Source organism: Chanos chanos, chromosome 15, assembly GCF_902362185.1.
Source record: "Chanos chanos chromosome 15, fChaCha1.1, whole genome shotgun sequence".
Taxonomy (NCBI): Eukaryota; Metazoa; Chordata; class Actinopteri; order Gonorynchiformes; family Chanidae; genus Chanos; species Chanos chanos.
The window spans coordinates 12,393,673-12,410,460 of NC_044509.1; the positions used below are offsets into that span (position 1 = coordinate 12,393,673).

The window sequence follows — 16,788 nt, forward strand, 5'->3', positions numbered from 1 at the left end:
GTCTTGTCAGTTCTGGGTTTTAGTTTTTATTTATTTATTTATTTATTTTTTATGTTCTTAAATGACAGTTCTTTTTGAATGAATGTACCATGCTTGATATTACCCTCTTAAGTACGATATGGAAATGTACACATAGATAGCTCAGACGAATAACATGGATTGGAAATATGACCTTATTTGTTAGTAACAGTGCTCTAAAAATAGAAGTGATATACAGATTACATGGCTTTAAAGAGAGGGCCAATCAATTTTTTAGTATTTGCTCCATGTGTCTGGAAGGGTGTGGACAGACTTGTGTTTTGACGTAGAGCTAGATGTTTGTCCATGGTGATCATACGGAGACACATGGTTTTAATTTCTTTTTGATTTCATTATTTAGTGAGCCTATGTGTTGCATGGGAGACCCCCCCCCCCCCCCCCTTCTGGGAAATCGCTGCATGACCTTAGGCTTTTGTGTATTCACCCAGAATGGAACCATGCCCTTCCACAAGCGCTGGGTCAAAAAAAAAGAAATGTATAGGTCGGATTTTATCCTGGTATTCTCCACTTTGTTATTTGTTGTACACTACAAAATGCACTGAAATAAAATGTTTGTACAAAGCTATACTTTAAAAAAAAAAAACAAACAAAAAAAAACAGAAAGGAGGACAGCAGCGTTTCGTTTGTTGTTGGTCGTTTCATCTCTGGTTCGTTGTTTTGTTTTCAATGATTTGACGATTCCTAAGGTTTTAAACAGCTGACTTTTTCCAAACGCCGCAGTCGTAGAAGCGAGTAACTGAAAAGCTCTTTGAATTTTTGATTCGACTTTTCTTACAATGCACATGTGAAACGGTAAAGTGTATCTCTCTCTTTAAAATATACAGCTCTGTGATTTGGTTCCAGTTCAAAGAAGATGGTCCCTTGGTTGTTTGTTGACATTAATTAAAAACAGATATAGTTACATAAGCCCCTCAGTCTGTCTCAAAGGTGATTTGACTTCTGTCTGTAGTTGGTGTGACAGTCAGCACTTTGACAAATATAACAAGAAGTGGCTGGTGCATGGTGTGATGCCAAAAAAGGGTGATGTATGTTATTTCAAAGTACAGTTTTTATGATTATCCATATGCCACTCTTGTTGTTTTTTTCTGTTGTTGTTGTTGTTGTTGTTTTGCTTTTTGTTTCTTTTTGTAAATGAATGAATTTCCTTAATGTCGTCTCATTACTACAGGTAGTAGAAGACAGAGATTTGATTCACGCCATTAGTTCAGAGATTTTAATTTGATTCACCAAAGGATCTACAGAAATAATGAGATTAGACACTGATAATAACCAAAGTAGTGGCCAGTCTGTTTTTCTCTTATATTGTTCTCACAAAAAAGAAAAGAAAAGAAAAAAGTTCATGAACATGCTTTGTGACAAACACTTCCCTCAAAGCAAATTGAAAAATTACTTTTTTAATTAAGTTTTTGCTGATGAAATGACAAAAAAAACAACAACAAACAAACAAAAAAACAAAAACCAAACCAAACCAAACCAAAAAAAACCACATGAGAGCTCCCTGAGTACCTTGTGACTGCTTTTTTTGGCCCAATCTTGATGTGAAAGGGTTACATTAGCACCACCATTCATCCTGAACCATCAAATCCTATGTTAATATTTCATAACTTATCATTAATTATGAACAAGCTGGTCCCCCAACCCCAATAAATCCTTTGGGACAGGATCAGCTCTCTGAGGTGCTAAAGACTTAGAATTCATTAAAACACACTGCGCCATAGCACTAAAAAGATGAGCATCAAGGTGGGGGCAAAAAACACAGGGGTGGCCATTTGTTGCTCTAGCCACAATCCATTCTTTTCATTTTTGGGCTCTTGTGTTGTTAAAGGAAAAGGTGAGGAGGTGTTTACCTATGACAAGACTACACACACATACATACAGACACACACACACACATATGCACACACATATGCACACACACACACACACACACACACGCACACACATGCGCACACACACATATGTACAGACACCTGGACACACACACGCGCGCGCGCACACGTACACACACGCTTAGGGAGACCTGTAGAGGGAGCATATTCAGTCGGAAGAGGGGAATGAGAGGAGAGAGGGAGAGAGATATGAAGATTGAGAGGGGAGAGGAAATGAGACAGAGCCCGTTGCTGATCTAGGGATTTTAAATCTGATTCCCAGATGCAGAACTCAGGAAATTGTTCTCTGTGCTGTGCCAGTAAAAGAAAATGGTAGGCTGGTGGGAGGATACTCCAATCCGAACTGAACACTAGTGAAATGGGGAGCTGCAATCTGCTAATCCTAATTTATGCACAGTCATGCCTGGTTATGGCACTGCAAGTCCGTCCTGTGCATTCAGGCCCCTCAAGAACTACTTTAGTCTTGATATTTGTCTATTTATCTGTTTTTTTTGTTTGTTTTTTTTTTTTTTTTAAGAGAACACCTAGTCCAACCTCAACTAAGTTATCTACCCCTCCTCCCCCTTAGAATTGTCATAAATGATAACATTCATCAAGGCCAGTTTTATTTGAACTCCTATAGCTTCATTTATTCCCCGTTGGCTTTATTGGGCTAATTTTCCTGATATAAATAGCCGATGGTCGTATTTGTTTTGACAGAAAAGAGCCAGAGACTGGAGGTGAAGCCTAAGTCAGTGTCGTGCTATTGGAGGAAACGCTTCCTTAGTTGCTCCGGTTTGGTACAGTGCTTCTTCGTGCACTGTCAGGACACGTATGTGTGCCTTGTCTCTTACGCTCAGCTCTTTGCTTCGGGATGTGTACATATGAATGTAGACTATATTTCCCTTGGCAAACACACAGAGAGGGATCTGCCATTATGGTCCCTTCCTGTGCAGCTGGGGGGTGGGGGGGGGGGGGGGGGGGGGGTTAGTGGGGAGGGGAGGGGAGGGGAGGGGGGTGAGCGGGGGACATTGCAGATTACGGAAAAGCTTTGCCGGTCCATAAAGGAGAGGGGATGCTGAAAGCTCAGGGCACCGACTGGAGAAGTGGTTGAAGCCAGGTTAAAAATGCATGCATGCGCTCTGTAAAATCAAATGCTCTGTTGTTTGTTGGGTTTTGTTTTATGTATTTTTTAAAAGCTTGGAAATGGGCTACTTTCTGGACTGTTTTTTTTTTCCCCCTGTGTGAGTTGGATGCATGGAAGGGTTTACATATGTGCAGACACACACACACACACACGCGCGCGCACACACACACACGCATATTTAAAGTGTACACTGTGTTCAGGCCTGAATGTTGTGACCACAGTTGTGTGAGAGGCATTACACTTTGGTACGGTCTACAAGGACATGCCCATAAGGTTGTTATCACATTATGGATTTGCTCTGTATATGGACAGTGTTTATAGATTTCTCTTGCTCTGTACCAAGCCACACACACACCTAGGCATACACAAATACACACGGAAACACACACACACACACACACAGAGAGAGAGAGAGAGAAACATGCTCACAAAGATACCCAGACCACTTCCTTTCATCTTAACATATTGATTAGTCAAGCTCACTGTCCTGGTTCAAGGATAAGGTTTAATCCATAGTGTAAAAAAATGAATTGTAAACAATACCCTTTTTTACTGGGCAACAGTATAGAATTGAGAGAATGTTAACACTGAACTGAATGTGGAGGGAGAAGGAAAAAGCTTTAATACGACATACCAGTATACATCTTCTTAAAGCGCCCCCCCCCCCCCCCCCCCCCCCCCCCCCCCACTTACGCCAACCCCCAGCTGACATAAAGTTCAACAGAGCATGACATGAGTATTAATTAAAAGGGAGGACTTCTCGCATGATCTGGAGTGGGGGTGCCGCTGTTTACAACTGTGTGGTGTGACAAGTGAAATATACCACCATGGATTAACTGACAAAATGGACCAAATTATTGTCTAACGGTAATCTCGCCTTTGACCCTTTGCCCTCCTATACTATTTCTGGTCGCTAGATTTAAGCGCTGATGTCACGTTATCGACAGTTTTGTTGTGATGCTGCAAAAACCGAAAGAATTACACTAAAACAGAAGTCAGTTTTTATATTTTATGGATGGAGTGGCTATACAGTGTATATGGATTTTCGGATATATTTTGTAAGAGGTTTAGATCCATCTTGCTTTTGCTGCCTTACAGATCAATGCTAAGAAAATGAGAACATTCTAGTAGTTCAATCAGTTCAGTGAAAACGAGCCTGTACCGAACACTGGATTATTACTTTCTTCTGTTGATACTGCTCTCCCGTAACACGGGACGGATGGAAACAAAACAGATAGGCCTATAGTTGTTTTCTTAAAGTCATTGTCATAGCCTATGTTATCATCATTTTCTGTTGTTTTAAAGACTAGCGAAATCCAGTAAGAATCGTTTGCTGTACTATAGATAAAACGAAATTATATGCAGCGTCTTGGGTGCAAATTTGTGACTCAGCTGCGCGCGGAGCAGACGGCCAACATCTGTCTAGTTCTCCCAAGTGAAGGCCAAAAAATAAGTGTTACCTCGTAGCTAAGTGAAAATACGACATATTAAAAACAGCGACGATAACAACAACAAAGCATTTAAATCCGAACAAAGCTCACCGGCAATTCACCGCTATGGAAAACTAATAGGTTGGCTCCTAAGCCCGTTATTGGGTGATCTAATGGAATTCGGAGAGTCGGAGTTCTGGTACCATCCATTCATTTAGTACCTCATTAAAAGACATGATGTGCCATTCTGTCTTTGTCAAAGTACAGGCCAATTTTAGAGACAGTCATTAAGCAACAAGCGCACGGAGTGCTAATAAAGCACCCTCTTTTATCAGCACCTGTGTGTGAAACTCATCATCATATTCTAATCATAGACGGACTACCATACCGTCTGACTTCACACGACGTTAAAAAAATCTTGTTAAGCAGCACGCAAAGACTGATCAAAGCTAATGCAATTAAAAAAAAACTCAGATTGTTTCTCTTCAGAAGCGTTTACAAATACTCGTATGTGGATAATCACATATCAGGCTCGGACTGTTGGACGTGAAACATAGGAGTTTAATGGTTCAAAAGAAAAAAAAATGACATGTCTTAATTATTCTGAATTTGTGACGGCAAGAATTCTGTTGCTCTTATTAGACAGATGTGCATCATTACCTGACAGTTTGGATTTGAACATGCAAATGAAACAAATGCTTCATTCCAACACCAATTATAAATATTTAAAGATTTACATGCTTAGCATGTGCGAGAGGTTCAGATGAATAATAATATGTGAGGAATATGAGGTGTGACTTACAAAAAAAAAAAAAAGGTGTGAGAAAAGTGCGTGGGGAGAAACATGTTCCCATCTGACCAAGCTAACAATTTCCCCTCACACCAACAGTATATGGATCATCTCAAGGAACCTTCTGCTCGACATATTAATGCACTGGTTGGATTTTAAAAAAGTACGAATAACAGGCATACTATTAATAGTTTTACCGCATCATTTCAATTCAATGTATTTCTTTTTTCAGAATTGTGTCTCTATGCAAACATATAAGTATACACAGACACACACAAACACTTCTCTGAACAAATATGTATCTGCTAATATCTGTGTGTATGTGTAGGTGTGCGTGTATGCATATATGTTTGTATATATTTAGCTTGATACAGTTGCTCATTACATTTTTAAGTAATGATTAACACTAGTAGCGCCGTAACGGTTTGACGTACTTATACCTTGAAGCGCCGAGTGCTGGTCATTTGACCGCTGTGACTTCCTCCTAGGAGCGCCGTGCTGGTTTTACCTACTTATAGCGCGGCTATAAGTAGGTAAACATATATATCCATATATATATATACACATATATACATACATATATATCCAGAAGACATATATAACCATTCAGCTGCACAATGTGTTAAAACATCAACATATTTATACTACTAATAATATAGAAAATTTAGCATAGTACAATGAAAGGCCTAATAAGGTCTGGTCTGTCTGCACGTGTGTAATACCAAAACCAAGCAATTAAACTTCCCCTTGTGACTTTGAACAACTGATTTGCTGGCACAAGCAGAATTACACAAAAGACAGTTTTCAATAAGTTTTTTTGGCCTGATGTAATTTAAAATTCTGTCTGAGCTGAAATTTCTTGCTAAAGTGCACAAGTGGAACAGACCGCCACTAAATGACATTAAAAGAAGGTTGAACTGGCACTTGAATACGATCTCGCTCTCTCTCTCTCTCCCTCTCTCTTTTTTAACCCTAATCTTCTGTAGTGAGTGAGCAACCATCACAAGGTAAGTTAGTGCACTAGGTGGAAGGTCTACAGTTTTAAAGAGATTAAGAGTCCTGTAGAAAAGACGAGCTACGAGCTGTATGATAGCTCGAGTAATAACAGATATGCATCAAGATATATAAATCATCAACACACAAACTGTCAGCCCTGAATTTCATTTCCGTAATTTCTTTATATTGTTTTCAACCTAGTATATCTAACAGAATCAAAGAGTTGTTATTCACTAGCAAAGAGCATGAAAAAAACACTTGCAATTACAGAAAAATAACATGAGAATAGATTTGTAGAATATAAAATCCTGACGAACAACGCCTAATCCTCAGAGCAAACATTTAACAAATCATCAAGCAGTCATGCAGTTTACCCACTGCCGAGGAGGGATGTACTTATAATCTATCAATAATAGCACACAATCTACTAGATCAACATGTTTTCCAGCAATTTCTAGTGAATTCCTCATCACATGGCAAGCTATGGTTTACATAGAGTTAAAAACAAGGTTCAACACTGACATCTAGTGGTCAAAAATTAAATAAAATACGTTTTCTGTTGTATGCAACAATGAATTTGGATACCCAATTAATTACAGAAATCATTGCATTCTTTTTTTTTTTTTTTTTAACAGACTTAACGTATTTAATTAATGACACATCATGATTTAGAACTTCTGTATTCACCATGTATGTAAAAAACTGAACAATTTGTCAGAGCACAGAATATGATAATTCAGTGTAAAGATCAGGAATAGTATTATTTAATCATATTATAATAAATAATTATTTATTATTTTACTATTTAATGTATCACATTTTTAGGCCACTAATGTAATTTCCATACATGTAAAAAAAAAAAAAATTAGCAACTTTAGAAAGGGCAGATAATATACTTCAGTAGTCCTTCAACATCTGTTGTGTGGCAGCATTAGAACTATGTCAATCTGAATCACACAAAATGCTTCTAAAAGAAGACAAAGCGGTGTGACATGTTAACATAATTATCTACTAAACACAAAAGACTGATATTTACTGCTCCCACAGGCCCCTGATGCTTCAACGACACCTTTTTCAGATTAAAAAGGAACTAAATAGATTTAAAACAATAAGAAAAAGAACACAGTATCTCAAGATTCAGAGAAAATGGATTCGAATCTGCAGTGAACTCATGGCGTCATGCAAATTTTACTGTCTAATTGCGCCAAACTTAAGTGGATAGGCATGTGAAACCGTAAAAACCCCTCAGGTTGGGGCATCTGATTCCCCCCGAGTCTTGGTCTACAGTTCAGTACTGAGTAAATGCAATCTGTCAAAAGTGCCTCGTCACAATATTTCGTGACAATATTTATCAGAATGTGCTCAGCACCTGCATCAAAAATACGGCCCAGGCCGCGTCAGGGTCCCGTCAACATCTGCAGTCCCAATTCGTGTGTAAATCAAGGAGGTGAAAAGAAAGTCGTCTATAACTTCAGGCCGTATAATGCACAACCAGAACCAAGTTGGGCCTGTCTCTTTGCTGAGCTCTCTGCTGGGACCCCAGGGACGTTGCCGAGTATCTGTGCCACTCGGGGGTGTCGGGAGGCGAGGTGGGCTTCTGCGGGGCCGGAGGGGAGTCGTTTAGCCGTGGTGGCCCCGCCCGGCTGCTCTGCAGCGTGTGAAGGCTCTGGTGTGAGGTTGGCTCTGAGCCACAATGCACTAAAGCCATAAAACACCTGTAAAACTTACAGAAGACACAAAGTAAACTGTGTGTGTGTGTGTGTGTGTGTGTGTGTGTGTGTGTGTGTGTGTGTGTGTGTGTGTCAGGATGTATTTACTCAAAGTGCTTGACTGCTATGTTTGTAAGTAAATTCCTCTAGAGCCCTCCTCCCTGTTTAAGTGTAGCTCTCTCTCTCTCTCTGAGGAGTCTCAATATACAGATGCTTATTAAATACTAAAGGTGAATGGTTTCAGTTAAATACACACATAGCTGGGAATTAGGTGCACTGAATTGATATTGCTGTTGACTGATGAACCACTGGACAGCAGCTATAGCTACCTGGTTGTTGAAGAGCACGTAAATGATAGGATTAAGCACCGTGCTACTCTTAGCCAGGATGGAGGGGACTAGGCTGGCCATGGGACCCAGCATGCCAACACGGCCAAAGGTTCCCAGCAATGCCACCACTCCATAAGGTATCCAGCACAGCAGATAGCAGGACACCATGCATATCACCATCACCAGAATGTGGGTCTCCCTTCTCTGTGCAGAAGTCTGTTTAAACCTGGCTACCTGTGGAACACGAAGAAACAGTCTTTGATATCTGTGGTTTGGATAAAATGCCCTGAGAGTTTCCTCATTAAGTAGTTAACCATCAGTGCTTAGCACTTTTCACATGGCGGTCCTACTAATTTCTCTGACAATACGTTTGTGTTTCAGTTATATTGCTTACCTTTCTAGAGAAGAAAAAGATTTTACATTAGTTCAAATCCGGACTGTAACTTTATATCATCCCATCATTAGAGTGAATACAAGTTAGCAGTTGTTGCATCCACACATGTAAAACACATTCTGTTGTCATAACGACATCATGAAACTTTTCTCTTAATAAGAACAAGAAAACAAAAGAACAACAGTGACAACCACAACCACAACAAATAAAGCACATAAATCCACAAATAGCGATAATCCGTGAATGGCCACACCCACACACACATTCAACCTGCGTAATGTACTAAATTTGGCCAGTCGGTGATTCATTCTAAGTGTGTCTGAAGTATGGGAGAGCATGCTCCACCCGTGAAAGTGCAGTAAGCATCTGCAAGGTTACGTCAGTGATGAACTCCTCTGCACTTCACTGCTCTTCAGATGAATCACACTCTCAAGGCTGGAGTCACACAGATGAATGACATCCCATTCTTTGATTAATTACCAAAGAATTAAGCCCGACTGCGTTCAGCGTATGTTCGAGAATAAACTTCTGACCAGTGTTTTGTTGAGTTCAATTTGATGCCTGATAATACTCAGCTACCACCATGGCCACGGGGCCTTTTCTTAATCAGTGTGAGGGACAGAGTCAAGAGACACAGGCAGGATGTGCTGTGTCTCCACTTAAGCAATCTTTACAGAGACCATGTATAGCTCAAGGATTACAGAGCTGTCCCCCCCCCCCCCGTTTACCCACAGTTAATATATATCTGCACTGTCACTGAGTGCACAGTAAGGATGAACAAGAACACAAATTATAGGTATGGTAAATATTGAGTTCAGCACAATAAGACTCCTGGTTTGATAATGATCCATAATTCAACAAAACCTGGGTAGAGCAAACAAGCTCGGTGTGGTATTAATTAAGGCAAGTATTAATACCACTTTAACAGGTGACAGGGAGGTTCATTTCGATGCTATTTCGTACAGCTTTTATAACGGAGTCAAATCACAGGCATTTCGAACCTCACAATTATTTCTAATCAGATTCATTTTTATGTATGTCGGCTCATGTTATGTTGAATGTGTTGGAGACCAAACCAGTTGACTTCTTAGATTTTTTGGTATTGGTCTAATTTTGCTATTCTCCATACGGTTTCTGTAAACCGTACTGTGTTCATCGCTAAGATGTGCAAATTGTCACTCACTCCATGAATGGCCATAAGAATCCTTCCGTAGCAGAAGACCATGATCAGCAGCGGCAGGAGAAGACAGAAGATGAAGAGGCAACTGACGTAGGAGACGTTTCCCGCAGAGCGCTGGTTCCACTGGACCGAGCAAACCGTCCCAGGCGCTTCGGGGCCGTAGCTGCTCCACCCAAACAGGGGCGGTGTTGTCCATAGCAGAGAATACAACCAGCAGCCTGCAATGGACAGCCAGGCCTTCTTGTAATCTGACACATCTGCCTTGGTGTAGCACAGTATGGTGGAGTAGCGCTCGTAGGAAAGGATGGCGAGGGAAACCATGGAAACGATACCTGTAAAGATGAACAGCCCTGTAAGGGACTGTGTGTGTGTGCGTGTGTGTGAGAGTGAGAGAGAGAGTGTGTGTGTGTGTGTGTGTGCGTGCGTGTGTCTGTGTGCTCATGTGTATGTGAGGGTGTAATAGACCTAAATAGTTACATTGAGTTTTTGAGAGTGAAACAATGAACACGAGGGAAAATAAGATATCTGCTTAATCAGCGATATCCCGGGAACGCTTTTTTACAAGAGTGGGAAGCATGATCAAACTGATATGATGGGAATTTAAGCTTTCTGGAATGTCGTTTGATCTTTCAGATTTCATCAGCTCAGAATTGCATGTACTTTCTCTGAAGACCGAAACCTTTCGGAGTTAGCAGGCAAGTCATGTAGCCTGTCTCTCCCTAACCATTACAATTACAAAAACATTATCCAAATATACATCAAAATATGATAATATGTCCTGCAATATATTACAGTTCAAAAACATGCCACACTTCCCTGTGCGAGAAGCTGGGGTTAAACATTCTATATTTTCTCAGCCAAACATAGAATATGTTTTGGATACAAGGACAAAAAGAACAGCTCTCTGTGCCAAATGGATTTTTTTTTTTTTTTTTTTTTACATAAAACTCACAGGTTCGTGATCACAGCTATATCACATGCTCTACCTTTACAATATCTCACTGGTATAGCCACAATTTGGGCTATAACAAAGATGAAACCATAGAAATTTGACCGTGTCGTCCTCTTTAAAATCTTATTGAAATATTTATGATGATATGAATTCATTTGAACCTTATCATGAAGAGGACTTTTATCGTTATTATTATTTTTATTATTATTACGTTTCAGCAGGGTGAATTAAGAAAAGAAGTCTGAGAACCTGAGTCCTCGGAATCATTTTTGCTACATATTTATACAGAGTAACCAAAAGTATTTCAGCGAAACTTGTTCAAGTCTTTACAGAAATCAATCTAAGTTATAATTCATAACTCAAAGAGTCACAGTGATAATTTACCTTTAGTTTGCTGCCTGTTAGTTCAGAGTAAAGCTGAACTTACCGAAGAGTGCATTGGCGAAACCATACCACCTGCAACCGTTAACGCCGACCAGCCACCTACCATAAATGTTCGCGACAAGACTAAGTGGAGTACCGAAGAGACAAACAAGCATGTCACTCACACTGATATTCAGCAAAATTAAATTAATCGGAGTCCAGAGAACCTGGAACCTCGCAAACAACATAATAACAAAGAAATTGTTCAGGAATCCGAGGACGAAGATGATCCCTAAACAAATTGCCACTAGCGTGTGACCCGTGCGACTGAGTCCAGCGTGGTCTTTGAAGTTGCGTGCTTCACGCAGGCTGATGTTCGCACTTAAATCCAGAGCAGCGCTTCCTAATACACTAAAATTCACTATACCCTCTTGGACAACCATAGCAAATAACTGATAAAGACTCGAAACTGGAACTCAAACATGTAACTGCCACACACACACAAAAGTCAGTCTCTTAATTTCGAGGTTATAAAACGCAGTCGCAAAGACTGCTTGCATTGGTCCGCTTTATAAGATTATCGATCGACCAATCAGCTCAAATGCATGACGCCTCTCTCCTCATTATCCCCCTTCTCCAGTGACACTTTTAAAACAGTGTTGCCACAAAATTACTGGCAGTTGATTAACTGGTACAATAACCTACACTTTCTTCGATAAGGGTGTATTTGTTGTTTTGTTTCATTTATTTACTCTTTCTTTCTTTCTTTCTTTCTTTCTTTCTTTCTTATTATTTTTTATTAGTTTTTGTTTTGGGTTCCAATAGTCTTATAATTTCTTCTTATTATTATTCTTATTCATACATCACATACCTAAGTTCATTTATCACTGTACTATGTTGATAAATTACAGCAGGCTGTGCAGGTGGACTGTTCACCTTTGCCCTTACATACCGTTAATGTCTATTGTAACTGATGATAACAGTTGACTGAAGGACGTGTTAACTGAAACAAACCTGTTGTCCACTCTGAAACGTCTGAAAGGCCGACCTAAGATTTGGTCCAGTGTATGTAGCCCTGACTACAGAGAGCATGAGGTCACTTTCTTCATTTCTTCATATTTCTCTTATCAATACATACTGCCTTAAAAAAAACTTTAACTCTTTACATTTTTTTTTTTAATTTATTTTGAGTTGTAACAAAATATCTTTAAAAGGGCTACAAGCAAACAGGTTCATTTCATCCCTCAGTCTCCTGAGTTCACACTACTTGTTGTAATGGGGATGCCAAACAAATTAAGAAGCAAACAGGTTGAGCACTGCAGTCTTCCCTCTCTTCTATTGCTCAGGCATAAATCTTATTTATTTGGGTGAAAGAACACAAATTAGGGCAGATGGAGGGAGTGAAAGAGTTGCCAAGACATCAATAATCCAACAGCTGACATGTTGAGACCATCTGGGGTATTGTGCGGGACCAGTCAGGCCAAAGCAAATGGAGGAGTCAGCAAGAAGGCCTTGGAGGTTCTGAAAAGGTGATAAATTCATGTGGCCATTCATCTTGTCAAACAAGACAAGGTCACTGATATGGTGCAAGCCATTGTTTGAGATGGCATTTTCACATTCACGTTTGATTCCCCTCTGCACTCTTATTATTGCCATTATATTACTATATCACTTGCCTGTTCAGAGCAATAAGAAAAGAGAACAATTTCGTGATTTGCATATATGCAACATTCTCCAAAAGAAAAGGTTAAAAGACAGTAACAGTAGACTGCCAAAGCCTGATTCTGGATGCGATCCAGTTTACATACATGGATATTTTGAAAAGTCCACTGCTGAAGGGGTTAACAATGAGCTGTACCGATATAGGCAAGCGTAACAGCAACAGGTCAGATTTGACTCAGCTCACGTTTCTCACTGGATCTTTATTAACCGAGCCCCTGGAAGATCAGATTGCGTGTGTGGGCACACATCTCATTCAAAATGTTGTCATTCACATCATCCCTTCCCTTCCCAAAGGCGTTGTTTTATTTTTTTACTAATAGGTACTGCCGATGGTGGGCGAGAGTGGGAGATGAGGTAGAGACAGAAGAACCGATTTAATGGTATTGTTTCTCTTTGCATTGATACACAGAGTGACTCCTCCCTCCCCTAGGCTTCCACCAGTTGCTGCCCCACCGGAACTTTGTAGGTGGACTGTGAGCTATGTGGTGAATACGGTACGTGTGAATTGAGTATGCATGTGTGTATATGTGTGTGTGTGTGTGTGTGGGGGAGACGCAGCTCGCTATCACGAGAGCGCAGCAGACGACGCCTGTCATGATGGAGAGGCTGCACGTGAGTTTGCATCATTTAATGCTGGAAACGTGTGGGCAGCGTTTGATATGACTCATCCACCTCAGGTGGACACAGAGCCTTAATCCCATTGGCTGTAAACATAACCAAGAACAAAGCCCATCTGAAGGCAGCCATCCTCTCACATCAGGAAAATGTCTTATTGCTCAAAATGTAATTTATGTGCATTTTCAGATACACAGTATAAAAATCCCATTCAGGAGGAAGTGGTGGAGGCACAACTATCTACAAGGAACGATTCAGAATCTAAATCGGGTATCCACTGAGCTTTTATTTTTGATTTGAGATATGAACAGATAAAGATATGGAAGGCAAGTAACTATTACTTTAGGAAAGGAATAATTAACAATATCTCATATTTACAAGTTTCATATTTCCAAATGCCCTGCTATTTTTGGCATTCAACAACTCCTCATAAGGTTCATAAGGTTCTGAGGATATTCAATTAAAAACTGAACGCTTGACAACTAGCACTGTCAAAAAGAGGGAAAAGGGTCGTAATGTCCACAACAGAACAAGATAGATGCTGAACTAAATGCAAGTTAGTGCATATTCATATTATTGTTGCATGTACATCTGGACACATTCTGAGTTCACTGATATACTGAAGCCCAACGAAGTTTAATCTGTAAGGTTCAAAATTGTTTATTATCAAAAAATACGTATGTATTTGCAAGTAATACTTAAAGCTCTACAAAGGACTTATCATTCTGTTCAAACTTTTTTTTTCTTTCCTTCTTTCTGCTCTTCCCTTGAGAGGACAAACAGTATTGGAGGTGTACTTTGACACAATTGTGTTCTCTGTCCTCAACCATAGCGAGTAGGAGAAGCATGCCAGTTTTCAAACTGGTTTTCTCAGTCAGCAGAATATAAGGATCTAGCTTGTTGCTCTGGTTGTTGCTCTGGTTGTATAAACAGATAGTAATCGGTCAGCAATGCTTTGAGTCAGTTAGGAATCTTTGCTGCCTTGAGTACTGCAGGCTGGAAATCCAACAGTTTTAAAGGATAAGTTCCAAGACTTTCCAAGGTATTTCCAAGACTTGCTGAAGCATGTAACTGTGATTTTCACAGTTTGTTCAACTGTTCCGGTTGGCTGATAAGTCCTGATAACTCCTTTCTTCAGCCATGAAAACCGCATGAAAATTGCTTTTCAGTACCAGTACAAATCTTTGCTCCTTTCAGGAACTTGTACACCTAAAAAAAAAAAAAAGAACAGGAAAAGGCAAATCAAAAAGTAATATTCAACTTTATGTTCAGTTACAGCTTCCTAATTATAGTTACCAATTTTGAGAGCAAAACTGAACCCTTAGAGAGAAGTTGAACCTGTTGAACCTCTTTTGCAACAGGTTATTTCCTTCATTTTGCTATCATATATCACCATCAACAGACTCCATCATAAACTGTCTGTTACAATTATTCCTCGTGTTAATGGGTACAGTTAGTACCCAAACACCCACGGAACTCTGACATAAATCTGAATTTCAGGAAAAAAAACAAAAAAGGGGGGGAAAAGACAGAGTATCAGGAAAGAACAGAACAAGTACCAGAGTCGTGACGGTTTATTCGGCTGCCAGGTGGATCTCTGAAGTCAGCAGTGTTGTTCCACTCTGAACCAGAGTCTGACTTAGACAAAGGAGACACGACTACACCGCCGGTTGGTCGATCCATGTACAGCAAATTAAGGAAGGAGCTTGAGCTGCCCTCAGCAGAAGGCTGTGGATACACTAGTGAGGGGACATCAAAGCTGGCCCCTTGCCTTGTAGGATATGCCCACAGGCCTGAAGACAGTCCCTGGGGACCCATGATTACCCCTTGGGAAGGATGCGGGTCTTCGCTAAACTGGGTCAGCGCTGAGGAGCTTGGAGAATATGTAGCTTTGGACCACGATGGGCTGGGATAAGCCACAGATGAAGATGTGTGTGCATGCATATCTGAAAAAATCGGCGTATTTCATGATGATTATATGTGAGCAAATAACCTTTATGGCTGGTGTGTATTTCAGTTTCTATCAGACTGTCAAATTTGAGTTCAACCCTCAGATACTGTTCATTTAGATGTAAATATGACCAAATCAATCCATGATGACTCTACTCTTAGTCTTTAAACATAATCTAAAACCATAAATATGGCAAAGAACAAACACAGAGAGTAAACGAGAGGGTTCAACACACCAGATCTGTACGACTTGAGGCTAGACTTGGTCTTGTTGCTGAGATCTTTCGGTATGTTGGCCTTGTTGAGAGCACGGGAAAAGTGCTCATCCACAACTGCGTTGATATCACCCTGATAATAGGTGAACAGCTGTGACGGCTCCTTAGTTTGCTTGGTCCCTGGGGTGTCTGTGCTTCCGTTTTCCATCACTGGTTTAATTTAGATCTATAAAACCAAACCACGTTCGTCGTTACCCAAAAAAATGAAACCAGAAAATACATAAAGTAATTCGAAACCTGGTCTCTTGAAAAGACGCAGCGCATGAACAATGCTATGACAGCGACTCAAGTTTTCTCAGTGACTTAACAATACTGAAATCACATAAAAATTTGTGATCATTCAATTCAACTTAACTTATTCCATGCAAATATCCATGTGCCTACCTGAAGGTAACGTCGAATCTGATTTAGCGGCATATGATTTTGTTGACGTGCGACATTATTCAGACGAGACAAAAATATGTTATCCGATTTTGTCCTACACAAGTCCCCAAGAAGTCCATAGTCAGATTCGTTGAGCAAAGATCCGTCCGCAAATAGAGAGGTTACTCTTGGACTGCCACGAACGAGAATGAGTCTATGAGTGTCTTTACGTACTATCAAAATAAAATGCTGTCAGGCTAGTTTGACAAGAAAGCTACAGTTGAAAATCTCTTTCCTTGGCCAAATGACAGAGTTAAAATTCCTTTTACAGGAGTCACGCCACAAGCTAGTTGCACTCACGCAATTTTCTAGTCTTCGAGGAAAGGAACTAATACACATATTTTGATTTCAAATTCGTGTGAATGCTAATATGCAAGAAAAACAAAAATACCTATCATTGTACCATAAACACACCCAACAACATAAGACTTTAAATTGGCTTGTATTTACTGATATATAATATCACTTTCTATGTCATGAATGATGAGAAATTAAAACAGTTCTGTATCACTCTCAAGGTCAGTTCAAACTATTGTGCTGGAGGGCAGATATGTAGCCTACTAGAAAGAAAAGGTCAAAAAGCGATGACATCAGGATAGAAGTAAA

General features: G+C 40.0%; 1 protein-coding gene across 1 annotated transcript; it reads right to left on the reverse strand.

Moving 5' to 3' along the window:
• Positions 1-7,741: 7,741 nt before the first annotated feature.
• Positions 7,742-11,535, reverse strand: tmtops3b (teleost multiple tissue opsin 3b). Its single transcript, XM_030792227.1, has 4 exons — positions 11,262-11,535; positions 9,886-10,214; positions 8,309-8,542; positions 7,742-7,993 (listed from the first exon to the last, which is right to left on the reverse strand). The coding sequence occupies exons 1-4, from the start codon at positions 11,443-11,445 to the stop codon at positions 7,742-7,744; spliced, it is 999 nt and encodes a 332-aa protein (XP_030648087.1). The 5' UTR covers positions 11,446-11,535.
• Between the last annotated feature and the right edge of the window lie 5,253 nt (positions 11,536-16,788).